Genomic DNA, 20577 nt, shown 5'->3' on the forward strand with positions numbered 1-20577 from the left:
CTGCTATAGCACAATGATGAACCCTTTCTGCTGTATTTTAAAAGGTAGATAAGATGCAGAAATTAACTTCCCAGTGAGCTTTACCCTTTCATTCAAGGACTTGCTGTAAAATGTATTTTGCAGACAGACTCTTTTGGAAAACTAAACAAAACATTGCTTTTGATTTGTTTTATTCAACAAGAGGCAGGTTTGCTGCACTGAAATGCTTTTGCTTGCTATAAATATCAGTACAGTAAATATTTTTCATAGGAAGAAGCAGGAAGGTTTCTAATTTTTTTTCCTATATAGCAGTATGACTCTTACAGTAAAAATGTCTTCAAAGCTCTTCTTGTGGCTGTCTGCCTTATAAGCACACCAAGACTAAAAAAGGTCTCAACAGACCTTCTGCTCTAATCTTGAATAGAAGCTGCATTAGCTTTAGCAGAGACACTTTTCCCTCACCCTCAAGCTAGCTGAAGGAAGAAATGACCCACTTATTTAATTTGCTGAGAGGCAGAAGCTGTTGCAAGCTTATTAAAACACTTATCTCTCTTGCCGAACAATTAGATTAGAAGTAGATAAGTGTTGCTTGGATCTTCTTCACTTAATAAGCTAAATACCTGCTATGTGAACTGTCACTATGAGACAGAAATTAAATTTAGCTTGTGCTGGCTGTAACACTCTTCACGTGTAACTGAGATACCTGCTGCACGTGTCAGGGTAAGAACTGAGGCTGCAGACACCTCTCCACTTTCTCACCAGCTCTTGACTGCCTCTGGCTCACTGGCTCTATCAGCTCAGATGTAATTCCCCAAAGTTCTAAAGTTGATGAAATCAATTAGCAGAGGATCCCAAGAGCTCAGCCTTGCCTGCTGCACACTTTATCTGGATCACTTGAGTTGTGTCAAAGCACAGAACACTTCAATGCTAACCAAGATGGACTTTGTCCCAGAAAGAGTAACAAAACTAGCAGTCTCTGGGATGGGATGTCCCTTTAAACTTTTCTTGCCACAACCCAGAAAAACTGATGTTCCTATCTTTATTCTGAGTTGCAACTCACAGTTAAGATTTTTTTTTCCTCTGGATTACACAGAACTACCTTGTCCCTCTTATAACTTAACAATCACAAGTTATTTGAAAAAGAAAAATGTTTTATCTACATATGTAAAATCATGGCTGTGTATGTCTCAATGTGTTCTATACAAAGCATGCTCACTACGCAGTAGTTTCTTTCCACTCACTCATCTAGTTACTATTTGCCAAGTCTGACTTAAGCCTGGACTCTTCTACAGGAGCCACCAGCTTCAGATGTAAAAGCTAGTCCCACTTCCACACATGGACAAAGTAACAGGTTTTCAAAGGGATTGCAAAAGTCTAGAAGTATAATAGCTAGATACTAACTTCTTCAGAGTTTCAGCCTCCCTTTGTCCATCTTAGATGTCACCAACCTGACTAAAGCTCCCTCATCCTGAGGTCATGCCCTCCAACACTGCCAGTAAAAACATTTCTTGCCCACACAGTAATCAATTATGTCAGCATTAAGCAGCACATTGAAAAGCAAGTTGCAGAGACCTAGAGAATGATCTGAGACTTTCAGTTACAGGTGGGAATCTTGCCACTCTGACATCTGGCTGTAGAAATCCCCAGGGAGAAGATACCTCTTGTAAGTAGCTTGTTACCTAGGTTGCACACCACTTCTGAAGAACAACCAAATCTCAGAACACCTCAGAGTAAGCATGTGCACACAAAGCAATGCTAAGAGCTGTGCTTAAGCAGAGATGTTGAAATCACTACCTGTGACAAAAAGCCTGTCCTGTACTTAGAGGCAGCAGCTCAGTTAGGAAAAAAAAAAATAATAAATATGAGAAGTACAGACACAAAAGGAAAGGTTAAAAAGGGGCTCCACTGTTTGAAGCCAGTTAAGTACCCTTTCCATTTCAGTTATAGCCCATCCTCACAGAGACAGAGATTCTTGCAGCACTTAACAAACTTCTGGTAAACATCCTCTGGCATCCTGTAGCACGTGTGCCACTTGCCAGGTGGCCAGGCGAGAGAGCCAAAGGACCATCAGCAGTTCTGGAGCAAGATGCAGCCCCGAGAGGGACAGCAGCATCTCAGAGCATGGCTGCAAGCTGCCCATCTCACCCGTGGCACACACCTGTGCCTTCATTCCTTTAATTTTTGCCATTACACAATGAAATCTTGGCTCTGACTTACAAGAAGGTCACCAGTGGGGATCCTTTTCTATTTCCAGGAAGACAGTCTGTCCCCATTTGACTTCCAGGGTATCTAAATTAGGTGTCGGAAAAGTCTCAACTACAAATACTCCAGAGATATACATTACATTCTGTGAGATACTGCACCTCTTTCATATATGATCAAATAACAGCCTTTCAGAAATTGATTTCTTACAAAAATTACTTACAAATGCAGGCTTAAAAAGGCTATTACTTTTCTCTCCTCTTGTCTTCTAGCTCCAATTTGTTCTACCTGCCTCTCTTCACACTGCTCCATTACCCTTTACTTGTAACATCAGTACACCTCAGACTACCAAGTTAGTCAACCCATTGCCCCACTTCTCCCTACTTCCCTTTCTAACCTACATCTTCATTGGCAGCATTCAGAAATCCTCTTCCTTCTCCCACATTTCCTCCTGTCAAGCAGTCTTTATCCTCTACCCCAGGCAAGAAAGAAGTAAGCTCATCTGTAAGAACTTTTGCTTCTTTGGCTTAACTGCTGGTGAAAGAGATCACTGCCTTCTACAGCACTTTTTTACCTGCTTCAGCTTGTTCAGTAATTTGTTCTTAAACTCTGCTTCCCTGCTTAGAGTATGAAAAAGAACCCCTTTTTTTCAGAAGACTTTCAAAGTTCCCCACAGGCTGGCCTGGCTGTATGGATATACCCACATTTCTTAGCAGTCAAAGAGAAGAATGGGGCTTACTGCTAGGACTCAACAGGTAATTTGTTTTTCAGTATTAAAAGTTAAAGAGAAAAAATAAACTTCAACATAAGTGTTTATTTCTGGTCTCCTTTATTGTTACTCAAGACCTTAGCTCTAGATTTTCAATAAAACTACTCTTCCAGAATCAAGTACCCTGATGGCCATATAAGACCTAAATTATTTCAAGATTATCTGAGTTCCTGCTCTGAACACTTTCCAAGGCATCTCACGAGAAACTTGGGGTGCCACTGGGCACCTGGCTACCCACAAGCTGATATGCTCCTTCTCCAGCAATTGTTTAGCGCCTGTGTGGTCCCTATGAAAACAGGGTAAGCTACCCTGCATCTATTTTCAGCCAAACTCTTGCACATAGACTTCAACTATGGAGTAATTTATGTACTGTGTGTTCTCACCCAAGCTGTACCCAGCAGTAATGTATCATGATATCCATAACTTCAGCACAATTAAAAACAGAAAACATATTTAGATACTTACTTCATTCAGGGGAAAAAAAAAACATTACCTAAAGTAATGTATTTTTGCTGAATCCAAAACAACAGTTGTAAATGTCAACGGCAACAACATCAAAAGGACCAGCACTGTAACTTAGTATTTAACTTTTCTCATTTTTCTACCTACCAGTAGCCTCTATGAGATCGTAAGAGAGATCAGCGCACTGTACTAGCCAAGTTTCCTCCTTTCTACCTTTCCTTTGCAGTGCGACCTTAGGAAATCAAGGTATAGCTGGAGGAATAGTTCGGTAGTTCAGAGAACTCTAGAAGTTACTGATTTTCAGACTCATTTAAGCAAACCCTGTCTTCGTCTTTGTATTGCAAGTGGGAACACACACCAAGTTACTACCCTGGCCCTTATGTGATTAGTCACAATGCAAGAACACTGCGTATGCTCACCGTCCTGAAAAAGCTTAAGAGAACTAGACCCCTGTCAGAAGTTACCTCATCAACTACTGCAAGCTCCACAGAAATTTCTGTGACAAATATTTCAATGTACTGTATGAGAGCTGGTCAGCCGTTCGGAGTACTGGAGCAGTGAGGAGTTCCAAGGTTCCACACTATATCAGCTATCTTAGGCTGAATTGCCTGGAAGATTTCAAATAAGCAGAAGAGAAGGTTAATAGGTTGGAAGAAAAAAGCAAAAAATAAAAAGCAGACCAAACACCATTAAATTTCCTTTCTATATTTCAGTAAAACCTACTTGAATACACTTTGAAACAAGAGTACAACAAAATAGAATATACTTCAAATGTTGAATATACAAACTATTATAGTTCATTCTGAACACTGGTACTTCCCTCTTAACTTCAACTAAAAAAAATTTACAGGTTTAGAACTACCTGACAAAAAGCTCATGCTGGGCGTGACCTTTCAAGTGACAGAGTAGAGCTGAAACTGAAATGTATGCATGGAGGTCAAAGCTAAATGAGATACAGGCATGTTACAGCAGAAGGCTTTCTGCCTTCTGCTATCTTGTCCACAATTAAGAAATTTAGACAGACTTTTAACTACCATACAAAATATGTTACATATAATTCTATAACAATACTGTGCTAGGTACAAGATTTTTAAAAAATTTGTTTTATAAAAAAGCTTTACACAAACAAGCCATTAGCTTATTTCAAGAAAGATTACTGAAAATCAGTCTAAGGCTTTCATTTTGAATCTGCTTAAGCTGTATGATACAAAAATCCCTCCAGGTCTCTGTCTTCTTTTAGAAGCTCTTTAATCTTCTCCTTTATTTCACATTCTACAATACCTAATAGCAGAGTTTTTCACATAGCACCAGTTGAGTACTGTGGGCACACAGTAGTAATTGCTGGTATGCATATAATATGCATCAAATTTGCCACTTGTAACAATGAGACTTTCCTCTCCCCCTGAAAACTAAAAACCAAGGCAAACCTCTCACACAACTCCCTTTTAGTGTTCCAGGTTTTAGTGTAACTTGGTAACAGGTAGCGTAGTGAACTGTTTGGTCCCTTTTCAGTCCCTCTAATTTTTCCTTCTCCATAGGTTCAACTGTTTCCCAACTGTAAGAGGCAGTTTTTGTCAGCATATCAACAATGTGGTTCAATTCCCACTGAAACACGGGAAAATAATTTTTTTTTTCAGAAAGTCTTCAACATATGCATGTTTATTAACATTTCAAAACTCTCCTTTTTGACTTGGCGATCGCGTCCACTTCCCTCCCCCAATTATGTCAGTATATTCCAAACCGTAACAGTCTAGCAGTCCATGCTGGAAGCAACCCATTCTTCATTTCTCGCACGTTACAATTCCTTCTGTTTGCATTGTTACAGGAAGGGCAATGGCTGAGGGTGTGCTAACTACTACTACATGGGTCACAGTCTTGCTTCCATCTGAGGGCTTCTCCTCCTTTACCAGCTGCAGTGTTTTCACTTCACGTTCCTGTTTTAAAGCCACTGTGTCTGATTTAACTTCTGGACTTTTTATAACTGCACTGATCACCCTGGGAGGAGTCTGGCCAGATGCCTGCTGAGCAGGCACAGACAGTCTCATTACTGGTGTTCCATGAGCTATAGACACTGGGGTTAGTGCTCTAACAGCCAACGGAGTTCCCACGATGTTAATACTTCCTGACCCAGACAGGCCTGTTTTTGTTTGTAACTGACACTGGGTCAGTTGTGTGGCAGGGATCGTAATGATTTTGGCAGGCTGCATTGTGATTTTGTCTCCATTTTCAGCAGAGGTTGGCATCACAGTAGGGATTGTCTGGATTACTACCTTTGGAGTTGTTGGGGTTGTTGGACTTGCGCTGGTTATTAAGGGTGATGCTGCATTTACAGACTGCACTGCCATGGTGGAGATTTTCTGCCCCAGGGAGGTCATTACAACAGGCACTTGCATTGCCACACGTACAGTCCTGCAAAATAAAGGTGTGTGTTTAAGACAAAACACAGGGCACCATTAGAGTTGACAAGAGGGATAGACAAATCTAGGATCTACACACTGTTAATTGCTTCTTTAAAAAAAAAAACAAACACCAAGCAAAACGAACAAAAACAAATAAACCAACCCCAAACCTCTGCACATCTAGCAATAGGACTTTGGAAATTTATCAGCATTCATCTCTTCTTCCCCCCCTCCCAGTCTTTCTCCCTGCTCCCTCTCTCTATGTAACATGTGAGGGCAAGCATATTGACAGTTGGCTCTGACTTTATAAACTAGACTTCCATAGTACTTTGCCATGTTACACCACTGCTTGAAAATCAGAAACAGTTTCCAACATGTAAAACATAAACCAAAACCACTAAAAGACAGCCTACTAACCAAAAATTTGCTTGTCATTAGCAAATGACAAGCCCGAGCCATGTGTAATACAAACCTGGGAGCTGTTGTTGCTGGGACAGTACTAGTGGTAGTTGAGGGATGAGATGACGATGTATCATGCGCTGGCGAGGCAATATTCACAACTCTGGTGACAGCTTTTTCTGTTCTGGTACAGCTTAACTGAGAGGAGTTTTTTCCTCCACGTGCAGAGGTTGCTGCTTTTAAAAGGTTTTCTGCAGATAAAGACACTCTTTCCAATGACTTTTCATCTGTAGGCATTGACAAATCTTCATTGCAGGACTCGCTTTTGTCATCATCTATGACAACTATGTTCTTTGGCATCTCCTTAAACTGATATACAAGCCTCTGTCCTTCAACTTTTGCAAGGATTCCTCTTTGATAGTAGTATCTGCAAGAGAAGTACAATTAAGTAGTAACCAATCTAGTGAAAGGTTTTAAAGAAAATCTCATTCTATACTAACGAGAAAATCTGAAGTAACGACAGTAAAACCTACAATGTGAGAAGGTATGGAAAGAAGCTGGCAGAGCACACTGACAAAGTATCTGAAGGACACAGCTGGAAAAAAATTGACCCTTTAAATACATACTTCAGGAATCAAATTGCAAATTAACTGGTAACATAAACAAGTAATACAAAATGCAAGACTGGTGCTTTTTAAACAGCTAAGTCAGCAAGAGGGCAAAGCTCTTAAAATTTCAAAAGTTATATTTCAATAAGCAAAATTAAGACTGAAAGTAAGAACTACAGCAGATAACTTAAGGATGTAAGAGTTTTTTACCTCAGAGCTCTTCCCATAGTCTCATAGTTCATGTCAGGTTTGTTCTTGTGTTTTCCCCATAGTTTGGAGACAGCTTTTGAGTCCACAAGTTTAAAGATTCCCTTCTCTCGCTGCGTCCATTTGATATATCGAGGACAAGTATTTTTGTCCTGCAGAAGGTCCAGAAGAAACTCCCATAAGTACGTTGTATTTCCTATAATCACAAAGGATTCAAATATTAGAAACCCATTTTTAAAAGTAACAGAAAGTTCTCCATATATAGGTAACTCTGAATGACCTGCATTGCAAGCAGATATTACACAGAAGATGGGATGGTATATAATGTAACCTACTGATGCACATTCATCCTGTTAAGTTTGGTGAAGCTTCCACAAATATTTACACTCTGAAAGGAACTAATCCAAGTGATCTATTATATAGCACAGGAGCTTGCTCAACCCAGCACCCATTCTCAGTTATTGAAAAGTATGGGAAGGACATTCCAAGTCACTACAATCTACATCTCTTCAGCAGGGGCAGGACAGGAACTCAGAATTTTCTTCTCAGATTTGCTTAAACAGCTAATGAGAATGCCATAATGAGTTTTGTGACACTGAAGGACAGCAAGCAAGTAATTTTTAAAAGGCATACAACCTTCAATAACAAGCTATCTCAACTGTGGTTAAGTTTGTAACATAACCCCTCCTGTCCAGGAACTGGGACCCTCACACTGACTGGTGACAGCCCCATGTTCTGATGCTTCCCAAATACATGCTGCAAAGTGATCAGCATCCTTCTAGGTGCACAGCCAGTTCAGCTTTCTGCTATAAGTATTCATATGGCAGAAATCCCATGTACCTTTCTGTAATTAGGGGGATATAGTATGAAGTCAGCCTACAGAAGAATGTTATCCAAGAGGTGTACCATTTCCATCAGAGGAGCCCCAAGACAGTGACTATCAGGATGGCATAAAATATAACATGGGAGTTGTCTGCACTCTGACTACACCACTTCCATCTAGGAAAAGGGGAGGAGAAGCTGAAGAAAAAAATAATCATTTTCCAATTTGTACAACTGGAAAAGAGTCTTCAAGTTATCTGAGAAGGGAGACCTAAGACAGAGCTACAAGAATACTAACTTCAGAATGTTAATCCCTGTTCTTCCCTTGATGACACTTCCAGAACGTGACATGGGCCAAATAATATATTGATTTACTTCTTTTTGTGCAAAACGTCATTAATTCTTGAGATTTAGTGGCCCAGCACAGTGCCTGTTATGCCATGCTGAAGACAACTAAAATACATTAAGGCAGATTAAAGACCACTGTTGAAGATTCCAAGAAGTTAGTCATCTTCAAAAAACTTCAAAGGGTAAAATATAGTTTCCATCTTCTAGAAAACCACCTCCCAGACAACAAATAAATGTATTCTACCACACGCTCCAATAAGCAGCAAGTACTGACTGTAGCAGGACAGCTATCCTAGATTTTAGGCAATTAATCTATTTTCTTTTTTCCCTTAGCTCCTCAGAAATTGAATTTCTGGGTCCACAGCCAAACACTGTCAATCTGCAACAGATTCTTTGCAAAAATGTATGAAATGTATGTGGGCTTCAATATTAGGAAGTAAATGGGAACTTCAAGAGAAATAATTCCTGGAAGTGCCGAATTTTTCTGCAGGAACAGTATTGCTGACTCAGCAGTTTTATTATTTTCCCTCATACTCTATATTGACCTAAATTACATTTTCCCCTCTCCCAGGAGGTTTTTGCAATACCTATATTACTCAGAAGCCATCCGCTGTTGCCAGTAAGGCCCAGTGATGCTTCAGGTGGGCTACTGTGCCAGCTATAGTTGCTATGGATTAACACAAAATGCTGATATTATAAATGTTTATACAATTTTGAACTCTTTTTAAACCCCTTCTCCTCAGAACCAGACTTTCTTACTATGAATTCAAACTTACCAACTCCTGAGGAGAAGAAAGGCATGGCTGTGAAACATATTATCTGAACTGGCTTACACTCGTGCCACTTTTAAGCATCCCTAAGTCCAGCTGGTAGACAAACATATTGGCCCTTGCTAGGAAGACAGAAACCCTATGTAACAGCACACAGCTCTCATCTCCACTCCTGAGAGGTCTCAGAGCAACCAGTACTGCAAGTGGCCACTGAGCTAGATGCAATAATTACCCATCTTCACTTCAATACATTTTGCACAATGAAAGACATTTTTGTGGCTAGCCAATTATTACAGCTGCCAGCTACTTCAGAATGTTAGCTGTCATCTCAAAATAGAAGGATTAATGGCCAGAAAGTATGTGAATGGTACAAGGCATTGTGTCTGTCAAGGAACCGTCATATTGGTACCGGCATCTGTGCGGAGCGGCTTCAAGCCAATTTTGCTCCCTCCGAATGCTTACACTTTAAATGGAGTGTTTATCTAAATGAAAAACAGAAGATGGAAAGAGAAACCATGCCTAAATTGACAATCCATTATGCGAGGACAAAAAAGTACTACTATTTCACTTCAAGAAAAAATACTAGGAGGTCTCCAGTTCTGTAAAATACACTGAACAAAGGGCAGAACTGAATCAGATTTACAGCTGCTTCACTTTGCACCAGAAAGTATCAGGAATGCACTAAGGACATGGACAAGAAGTGATCCCCTTTCTAAATGTGCACAACCAGCTGTCCTCCTCCTCCACATCTTAACTCTGCTGACAGTACTGAGCTCTAGGAGTAAGTCCTGGTTTTCCAAAACCACACTGCATGTAAAATAGCCTATACTTGCAAGTAATTTTTTAAAATAAATAACAAAAAAATAAATCCAGTAACAAAATATTTGGCACGATATCAAGATAGCTTACATTTAAAAAAAAAAAAATGCCAGTTGTAGTGTAAAATATGGGATTAGGTACTTTGTGAGAACAAGAGACATAAGTAGATCATTATGAGGGTCCACAGAAATTTAAAAAAAAAAGAAACAACAAACATCAACCCCAAAGCAGTACCATCTCCCACTTCATTGAACAAACAGTTACAAAGTGAAATTACCAGTACAGATTAAAACTAGAAGAGACAGAAATAGAGGTCTCCTTTCTTAAAGTTATTTGTGCAGGAAATTAGGAACTGGGACACTTTAAAAGTACTATTCAGATAACAGAAAGCTGTTATACTGAAATCAAAATATGAAAGGAAGCTAAGAATGCTTTAAGAATACTAAAAAAAAAAACCTGAACAAGACATCCTTCTAAGATGCAAACATCTGCAACCTCCACTGAGGTCCACTGCTACACCCAAATCCAAAGACAGCAACAGTGGCCACTGCAGGGAAGTTTAATTACTGTTTGCACTGGTTTTCATGAGCTAACATCTGCATGACATGAGTCAGTCCCATTCCTCCTTGCCCTACTGGCAAAAGTGATGACTCTAGAGCTGTATCCAGATAAGGAATTATGTAAACAGCTGAGATCCTGCTTTCAAACAAATCCCAAAGTAATAGTGGAAAACCCCCACCCTCTTCCAGCTAGTACGCTGCCACTGAAAGTCACTAAGCTTTGCTTCCTCTGGCCATAGCAACTTCTCCAAGCAACTTTCAGTGGAGTAAGTGAGGAAGAGATCCATGTTTCTCACCTACAACCAGGGGAAGAGCTGCCACAGTATATGCCAACTCAAAGGTAACCTGTGAGCAAATGCCCTAGTGTCTCCTTGCTAGGTAAGTAGCAGAGGCATGGAGTTCAAGAAAGAACCCATTATTTATCAAGAGAAACATTAGGAAAACATGACTCTCCTGCACAAAACCCCTCACTCAACCAGTAAAGAAACATATAATACTCTGTTTTTCCCCTTCTGTCAAACTGAATACACTAGTCAAACAACATATTCCCACTGAAGTTTGTGAATCAACTAAGAAAACGTATTTTCAACCACCACCATTACAAAGACCCATAAGCTGCTTCTACTTAAGAACAAACCTTTCAGCAGTAGCTTAACAAATTCTGTGTCTAGCAGTAAGGTAATGCACAGTACAAAAAAGAGCATGCCTCAATAAAATTAAAGCAAAACAAATGAAAAATCAGAAAGCCTATTCACTGCAGAGTGTATTACAAGGCACTTCTAGAGCAATTCCACGTGTTCTTGTGCTTGATCTTGTATAAACAAATGTGAAGGCATCAAATAAAAACTCCAATGAAGTCCGTATGAACTCTCCCACCAAACTTTTAAAGATCTGTGTGTTTCCTGTGACAGATACAATATATACACACTGCATAACTTAAAGACTTGATACATGGAAAAAGATACCTTTGCCTTCTCTAGGTTTCTTCTTTATACCTAGATCTGGAGACCCATCAGATATAGCCGAGTGCTGGGTCTTCGGTTTACGGCCAGCTGCACGCAAAGCACAGGAAGGGAAGTATTAATCATATGCCGAATTAAAGTATTCTGTAGTTTGTCTATGCTGAAAAGAACAGTTAATGCATTTTTTTCCCCTGCGATTTCCTTGCTACAGTATGGACAAACTTACATTCTTAAGATTACTACTACTGCACATCCAGTTTAATTCATCATTTGGTTGCTTATTTCAACAGATTTAACTCAGACAAGCTAATGGCAGGTGAGATAAGCACCAGATGTGTAAAGCAAAAAAATTTATTTGCACCAGTGTCTGTCATCCGGTCTCTGTTTGACTCTCAAATGTAGTATTTCTTATTTTGCTTTGTTTTTGGTAAAGCATCAGATTTCTGAAGCAATTTTACTACTGAGATAATGAACATTAATTTCCCACTTGTACCTGTCTGGTAAATCTATAGATAAAAGCTTCCACTCAGCCTGTGAGTGGTGCTGTAGGGGATTCACAAAGGGCAGAGCCTTAAGACAAGGGCACCTGCAGCCCCATCGAGGCAGGACAGCTGGGGGCAGTGTGCAGGCCCCCTGAGCCGCAGTCCCCAGCTGCCCTCCACTCCCTGCGGGCTGGCAGGGCTCCCAGACACCTCCTCCTCCCCTGCCCCTGCCATGAGGCTTAGGAAGGGGACTGCCTTCCTCTCCCAGGGAAATCCTCTCCCAGCAAGACCCGAGGTTTCATCATCCTTTCACACTTTCAGTGACCTTTTCTCTCCAGGTAAACAGGCCCAAGCAAGGCAGAGGATCACACCCTCTGGCAACAGGCTGTAAACAGTCCATGCTTCTGCCGTCAATTAAAGGCAAGCAGCAATTAACAATTAACTCTCCTAGCCCAGACACAAGAGCATTAATTTTTTGCTAATTAACAATGTTCTTCATTAAACACTGACTTTCAAAAGGCATTCATTATGAAGACCAAAGTAATGGCTCTGTAAGGATCACTAAATGACCTCACACACTTGAGAGCACAGATTTGGACTCTGTAATAGGAAAAATGTATTTACAAAATAGCCTTTGTAAAATTTCAGAATTTCCTGAGCCCTGTAAAGCAATATGCCCCAGTAACAACCACTCCACTTGACAGTGGAATATAAAGACAGTTTAAATACAACTACAGCTACCAAAAAGCTTTAAGAATCATTTTATTGGCTATAGGATTTACAGTAGTTACCATTACTTGTGTTTTTAGTAAATCTAAACCTCACAGATCTTAAGATTTGTATCACTTTATCACTACACTGCAGTATTTTTCCTCTAAATTACAAGCAAACATTCCATTTTAGCATGCCTGGAAGATCTAATGAAAAACTATTCCCACAGTTATCTGAATTGTATTAATGCTTATAAGAAAACTGCTTGACCAGAGATAAAGCTCACCAGGTGCCAACCTCTCATTTGGTAGCTGAATGCTTAGAACTCAAACACTGCTCTGAATAGTTTATCCTCCAAGACATGCCAATCAGACAAATAAGATACTACTCTCACAATGAAGATCTTTTTCTGTAAACTGTAAGTTAGTATTTACCCTGTCGTTCCACTGGAAGAATACCAAGCCTACCCACTCTCCAAATCTATCCGTAGTTCAGCCACCAGTGGTTACCCACACAAGTCCTGTTTGAATCCCTCTCTACTTTTCCTCCACTTTGTAAACTGTGCTTACAGACCACAAATATAACATCTTCCCTTACGGCTTGATGAAGCAAATTCTCTCGCTGTATTTTTCTTTTATCCTGTTGCAGACTCATTTTCAAAGAACTCGCATTACAGACTCCCATCAGTCTGATTATATGAGCAGAGAAATCAAATCATCTAACCTACCTCCACCAGAATCAACTGCACCACCTGCAGCAGTGCACAGCAGATATAAACTTCGAGATTGCTTTAAGCCATACTTACCTTTTTTCTTTTTCATTGGTTCATGGATATCAGGGGAGGCTGGAACAGGAGATGCATCCATTGGTTCAGGTTCCTCCGTTGATACCTCCACTACAGTTTCTGTGATCACATCAGGCCTCATAGCCGCATGGATAAATTCTGGGGTTGACACACAAGGAGGGACAAAAACTTCCACTATGAGGGGGGAAAAAAAATAGTATCGGATGATGTTTCTATCTGATTATTTTAATGTGTCTTACATTAAATTAATTAAAACAGAGCATACAATTTGCAACAGTATAGCTACATTCTACTCCAATAACCTATCACCTAGAAAATTAAACCTATTCCCAAAAATATGCATGCTTGTCAGCATTGTTAGACAAGTATCATACCAATACTCTTTAGAACTAAACTCAACTTTAAATGAAACAAATTAGAGCTTAATCCTTGATCCTTATTCTGATCTCCATTTCCTAATTTGTAGCTTTTGAGTCTCAGTTTGACCATTACTTCATCCAACATATATTAAGTAAATTCAGGAGGAACATCAAGTTAAAAGTAATCATCAACATTAAGTTTTATTTTTTAAAATGATTAACGCCGATATCACAGTGTATTCAGATATTCTTACCAAAATAGAAAGACAGATTAAAATACTCTTCCCTTAAAATAACTCTTCACTTTAACAATTTAAAATGTCAAATTCACAGAACCACAGAATGGTTAAGGTTGGAAGGGAAACCTGGAGGACACCTAGTCCAAACCCCTGCTCAAGCAGGACCACCTCGAATCAGCTCCTCAGGACCATGTTCAGAAAGGTTCTGAACAATCTCCAAGGATAGAGACTCCACTGCTTCTCTGAGCAACGCGTACGAGGGCTTGGTCACCTGCACAGTGAAAAAATGTCTCCCTAAAGACAAACATTCACTTAAAATGTGCAGCTACTCAAGGATCTCTACACAACAACCTCTCTCAGATCCATTATTTCATCTCTAAGTATGCTTGTTACAGGGTGGCGAAATCATGCAAAATCTCAAAAACAAATCAATAGTTTTGAAATAACCAAGCACATATTTTAAACAGCATACAGAAGCAGGTTTCCCAACTTGCTTGTTTCACTAATTGGTGGAAGGAGAAATGGTTCACAGTGCAGAAACCATGGCTGACATACCAGAACTCCTGGCATCTCTCAGGCAGGTAGGAGACTCCATATGAAGCAAGGCCTCTGCAGCTTCAATTGTCTTATCTGTGCAGTGCACATTACTTCCATGAACCGATGCTTCCACTGTAGAAGGAAAAAAAAAATAAAATCTTGAGAACAGATTAGAGTCTACAACCACACTACTCAATCTTAAACATGAAAATCCAGAAATTGTCACAAATATTTAGGGAAGACATGAGATAAGCAGAACCACACTGTCATTTCCTAGATTAGATTTCTGGTTCACAACCAAGCCCCTCATTTCTATGAGGTGCTCAAGAGCTCACAGAAGCAGACTTCTTGATATGTTTTCTACCTTCTAGCTAGCCAGAACAAACCAGACTGTGATGACAATGGTTACAAACTACCACAGCAGAGCAGGGAAGTACTATGGTCTACAACTATTATCCCATTAAAATCTAAAGGTCACCTCTCTTCACATTTTTAGTCTACTTGCATAATTATATAATGTGTGTGTGTGTATATATATATATATAAACACAAGATTGGTTTTCAAAAAAGATATATCCAGTTTTGTTTTCCAACATTAAAAAATATCTGTGTTGGGTTTAACAGGCTTGGTTGTTAAAAAGTGAAACACAAAGCATAACAAACAGTATGCAGGGTGTATTTTTTAAGAGATAACTAAGGGAAGAAAGTAAAAATATCTCTTTTTTTCACTTTCTAAAAGTTTATGAAAACTAAGTAATTAATCAAAAATAATCTAAAGAAACTTCAAGAAAGCACATTTAAGTTTGATACAGTGCAGATCACAGCAACTTGAACACAGCAGCAACACTTAAAAAAACCACAAAACAACTTATCAACTAAAACTACAATTCTACCCACAGCCAATTCAATATTCCTCACCCTTGCAAAGGTTTTTAAAAGTGGTGACTGCAGAAACACCTGTTGCACATCATCCACACTCTGGCTAAGGTACAAAGGCTCTCTCCAGTTGCTCTTTCCATTTATGGCCATCTGCTCAAAGCTCAACTGCTCCAGCGAAGCAGCCAGCAGCCCAGGAAATCTATCTTTAGCGTAAGCAGGGTCACCTATCTCCAGTGTCTGAGAACTAAAGAGGATTTGGTACTAATTCTCTATGAGAACTTCAAGGCACCTATCCTGTTACTGAAAACATCTAAGAAACAACTTGAGGTTCATGTAGCAGAAAGCAGGGAAAATGCTGCTAACGTTGCTCCCGAGTTAAGAAAACGCCAGACACAAACAAATTCACTGAGGCACACATAAAACTTCCAGCATACTGCAGTAAACACAAGAATTAAAAACTTGAAAAAGCTACTAGCCAGCAGACTAAACTTATAAACCAGAAGCCGAGAGTAAACGCAATCTGGAAGATGAACAAATGTCAAATTCCGGGTGACTGAAACATCTCCCAAACTCAGCCCATCTGCCCAGCCACTGGCTGGCTGCTGGGATCCACTCTCCTGCAGTGCTATTTAGGGCGCTTTATCTTTTCAAGTAGTAGATGTCTGATAAAGCTGACATTCCACCACACCTTCCACCCCCGGCTGGGAACAATAAAAGCCTACTCGGGAGCACAGGAAAATTACACGAAAGGAAAGAGCCTCTACTGCATACTATCACAGGAAAATTACACTAAAGGAAAGGGCCTCTACTGCATACTATGCTCCGCAGATAATCAGGGGCAATCAGCAAGAGTTTAGCACTGTGAGCAAGACTTCCCCAGCTGCAGCTCCGGAGTGCTTCCCATGCCCAGAGAGCTGCTGTTTCTTTCCCAAGCAGCAGTTTCGGGGTGTCCCGAGTTAGAGGCTGAACACCTGCACTAAAACTGAGGGGTCGTGCAGGAAACACACTACCTCAGTACTCTTCTTTCTAAAGAGAAACTTGAGTTGCACAGCACTTGATGACTAAGTTTCCCATCATGTAATGGGTAAAACTTCCCACTGATCATGAGAATACAGGAACAATATTCATCTTGTTATTATAAATATATCAATTCTACATCAATACTGAAATTAGAAAGTCCAAATCGGCATTTAATATATCTATTACTCTAAAGATTTTTCACAAATCTTTCTGTCTCCTCTGCAGCAAAGAGCTGTACAATCTTCATTTCTTTTTCTGCTGGTTATCCTTTTTGGGACAACTTAGTTAGCTTGCTTCTGTCTATGCAGATACCAGGTTCAGTATGCCCAGCACTTCTATAAAGAAGCTTAGTAAGTTGATCGTTTATTGAAGTCATCAACTGTTAAAAGCTTAAAAGCATTTAAGTTTTTTCCTACTTTTGTATCAACAGTATTTCCTATAGGGAACAGTTTAGATGCTACACCACAACTAAGAAGTACTTAGCAGAGAGCAGGAACAAAGCAAAAAAGCTGAATGCTACCCTTATATTTTTCCACTATTATGGCATTTTGCAGAAGGGCTGAGAGTGGAGGGAAGAAAGATGCAAACCCCCAGCATGAGAGACTAAGACTGCAATACCACAACAGCAAAGCAAAGAGGCCAATAAGCCATCCAACCTCTGCCCTAAGTAACCCTTCAATTTCCAATAAAAATAGCATTACCTGCTCCTCAAACACCTCTGACATTTGAAAATAAATACTTCATAAAGGTTTTTCCAACAAGAGTTACTCAGGACTCCACTGAAACTGCCACCTAAAAACACCAAGCAAAAAATAGTAACACTTCATGGCTTTGGCTGGAACAACACAGATGCTGTCTGTCTATCATGATAGCTAAGAAACTAACCTAACATTGCCAAAAAGACATATGTTAGAATACTTACTAAAATGAGTGCTATTAGCAAGTTCGAAGTCTTCTCAGTTAGCTACAATCTCCTTTCGCCAGCCCATGGCTTTAGCCTCAGAAGTGTTTGGAGCATTAGGAGTTCTTGGTTGCTCTCAGGCAACGTTATTGCACCAAAGCATTTGGAAAGGTGCCAATCTGTATTTAAACACAAACTTTACATAAAATGTCTTTTTGCCATAACAGAAAATGCCCAATAGAGTACAGCAAGGCAGAGTGCTCAGTCAGGAGACAGGATACTAATGAAAAATACCAAAGAAGTAAAAAAAATATCCCAAAATATTAAGTGGGGGAACAGGTTCTCTCAGCCAGGGGATGGGACAAGGAAAAAACAGGCAGCTATTCTTGCAGATGACTAGACCAAATGCCATCAACTAAATCATGGTTGCATCACAATACAGGAAAAAAGCAAACCAAAAGAGCAGGATTCGGCAATAAGAAAAAAAGTCAACCTCAGTCAAAAGCCATCACCACAGAAAATCACTGGCAGTTATTTACTTTCAGGCGCAGTTTGAGCCGCACAAACATACATCATCACAGCAACCGTACTCTTCCCACAGCACATCCAAGACTGTGATGCACAAGCAGCAAATTTTCAAGAATGATGTGCACTACTCATTTAATTAAAAATGCGCAATTCACAAATTTGCCGTTACATTTATACTACCAAATATGGTACCACTGTGCACACATCTAAGACTCTCAAAGTGAAAACAGACTGCACTGCTTGAGTAAACAACTTATGATATAGGTCTGTAATCTTATATACTCATTTCAGGAAGAACATTACTTGCCCAAATGAAGTAAAGTAGCTTAAGAGGACAAAAGTGGATTTTCCAGACTTCGGTAACAGAGTAACACGAGAACTGATCTAGAACACATCAGAGCAAACACCGCCATGCATCTTTAATTCTTTTAAACCAAAGCTCATCTCACTGCTTTTCTGAATAAATCTTATTCCTTTGCATTATTTTAAAATTCTTAATTGATAAAGTTTCTGGTCTGTTTTCAGAAAAAAAAAAAATTATCTTAGGAAAGAAAATAATTTCCATTTTTAAAATGTGAACAGGTAAGTAGGTTAGTTGATGTACTATATCTTCACTGTTGACCTAATGTCTTCTAGCTTCACTTTCTAAATGAATAGCCTGTACAGTAGATTATTCAAGGCTCTCAACAGCTGCTACAAAATAGCTAAGTTGGTAATTAAGTCTGACAGGGTTGTACTTTAGATTTGCAGAAGAGAATACTTACAATATACCCATTTTTTAATAATACTCCCAGTTTCAACATAAAACAAGAGTTTAAAAAATGAGTTAAAGCAAGCAGTGAGAGGAAAAAAAATTGACTCAAATTGTAAAAATGGTACTCTTAGAACCTGAGCTACAGCTCTCCCCTCTTTATCTGAAGGGTTATCAATGTCTGCACTTACAAGGTCGACACTTAACTCCAGCACCTGATTTACAATAGCTTATCCTTTAATACTATCAGGCAACCACAGCGATACTTTAATGAAGAATTCACAATTCCAGGCATGTAACTCAGTCAAGAGTGACTACACAGAAACTAACAGACCTCATTAAAGTTTACTGGCGTTCACATGGTTGTTTTATCTCAGCATTTAAAGGACCACAGTAAACAGCAGTGGAAGGTAGCAACAGTGCTTAAGCCACATTTTAATTAAAAACAGTTGAATTGGCCCTATAGGTAATACCGAGAAATCTTTCCATAAGCAACACTTGACTGGAAAAAAAAACATTTTCACTTTACTGCTTGTTTTATGGCAGACATTTGTTCAGAAACCTAAGAACAATTCCCTGTTTTGTAGTATTTCCCTAAGCCTAGCTTTGTTAATTCAAAAGACTCAGCTGCATACAACTTAAGGATGATACATAACGCACTACATAGCGGCAATCAATGAGGAAGACCAGAGCCATCATCTCAAAACACTTGCTTTCCTGTGAGCCGTATGTTTTCAGCCCAATATTGAAAGAAATAACTAGCTTGAAATCCAAAACACATCTTTGTGAAGCCATTTAGGAGTTGCTCTTACAAAGAGCAATTAAGGTAACCTGCAGCAGTAACAATTTTGGTCCAGCCTTCTTCCCGCAGTTATCAAACACGCTGTAGTTTTGTCAACACTGAGGCCAACAACCACAGGAAAAGGCAAGGCATAATTAATATAATCCCTTAGGATAAAGGAATCCTCTCTTAAATCCACGTGCTACCCTTTACGTGCATAAATAAGTAAACAGATACCGTATCCTGACAGTATGAGGATGGGAGCACTAGACACCTGCAGGTATCTGTATCCCGCACTGCAATGCAAATATAAAAAAAACAAACCTAAGCTGGTTGGGCTAAAGACGTCAGAAAGAGCAACACAAAGGTCATTTGTTATTTATCTAAGGGTTGGCTCCCAAGCCACCTAGCTACAGCGACTTAAGAAGCTGCTGACACAATAGTCAACTACTTAAAACCTTCTCTAGTCATTGACAATCAGAACTCAAAAGCAAGTAACTGAAAACCCCTGGAGCAGCAGCAAGCCCTGCAGACACCAGAGGTGTGCTCTAGGAGCCAAGCCAGGGCCTCCCCTCTGCCCTACACAGGAGAGTCCCGAAATGCTTATGACACCCTCCGCTTTCCCTGCTCTGCAGCAGAACAGGCACCAGCCGCTTTGCTGGGGCTTTCTGTGTGTGCCCGTGGCTGGCTTCCTCCTTCCAAAAACGCCTGGGTGTTTCTCCGCATTAAACAAAGCGATGATGAACATTAGGTGACTTGCTCCACTTTTTAAAAGGGTGTGTTCATACATCTGCAAGCGACAGTGTTTACCTTCAGCACACGTTCCTAAAAACCCCTGCAAGACAAAGGCAGTACAGGGACACTCGTGGTTAGCTCCTGTCCTGGCGCAGCTCATGACCTCTAACGCCACACTCGGTACCACCTCCAAGGACAACGATAGGAAACCGAGCTCCACGACACGAGGACAGAAATAAAGCCGCAGCTGGTACGAGGTCTGCGGAGACCCGAACGACTGAGGTCGAACCGCTGCTCCTGAGCAGCGCGGCCTCGCTGGTGATTTCCCCAGGGCTGTGCTGCGCCTCAGGGCTGTGCTGCGCCTCAGGGCAGCTCCCGGGATCACCGGGGCGACACCTTGTCAGGAGTCGCGGGTTTAACGGAACCAAGGAGGTCAAACCGTGCCCGGCTCTGAACAGGTCCCCGACACCTCGGGTGCAGGGCCCCGGTCCCGGCGGGGCTGGGCTGGGCCGGGGGCTGCAGGTCCCGGTCGTGCGGGGAAGC

General features: G+C 40.3%; 1 protein-coding gene across 2 annotated transcripts in view; it reads right to left on the minus strand.

Moving 5' to 3' along the window:
- Positions 1-4101: 4101 nt before the first annotated feature.
- Positions 4102-20577, minus strand: part of ELF2 (E74-like factor 2 (ets domain transcription factor)) — a 30321-nt gene continuing 13845 nt past the window's right edge. Inside the window, exons 3-8 of one of the 2 annotated variants that reach the window (XM_010008921.1) lie at positions 14458-14571; positions 13305-13442; positions 11310-11396; positions 7029-7221; positions 6284-6637; positions 4102-5821 (exon numbers count right to left, since the gene is read on the minus strand). In XM_010008921.1, coding sequence (XP_010007223.1) covers positions 5194-5821; positions 6284-6637; positions 7029-7221; positions 11310-11396; positions 13305-13442; positions 14458-14571 — 1514 coding nt within the window. In that variant the 3' untranslated portion in view covers positions 4102-5193. Of the gene's footprint in view, positions 5822-6283; positions 6638-7028; positions 7222-11309; positions 11397-13304; positions 13479-14457; positions 14572-20577 lie in introns of both variants that reach the window. The other variant, XM_010008920.1, reaches the window with a different exon arrangement.

The sequence above is a fragment of the Chaetura pelagica genome, unplaced genomic scaffold (genome assembly GCF_000747805.2).
Source record: "Chaetura pelagica isolate M959 unplaced genomic scaffold, ChaPel_1.0 scaffold221, whole genome shotgun sequence".
Classification (NCBI taxonomy): domain Eukaryota; kingdom Metazoa; phylum Chordata; class Aves; order Apodiformes; family Apodidae; genus Chaetura; species Chaetura pelagica.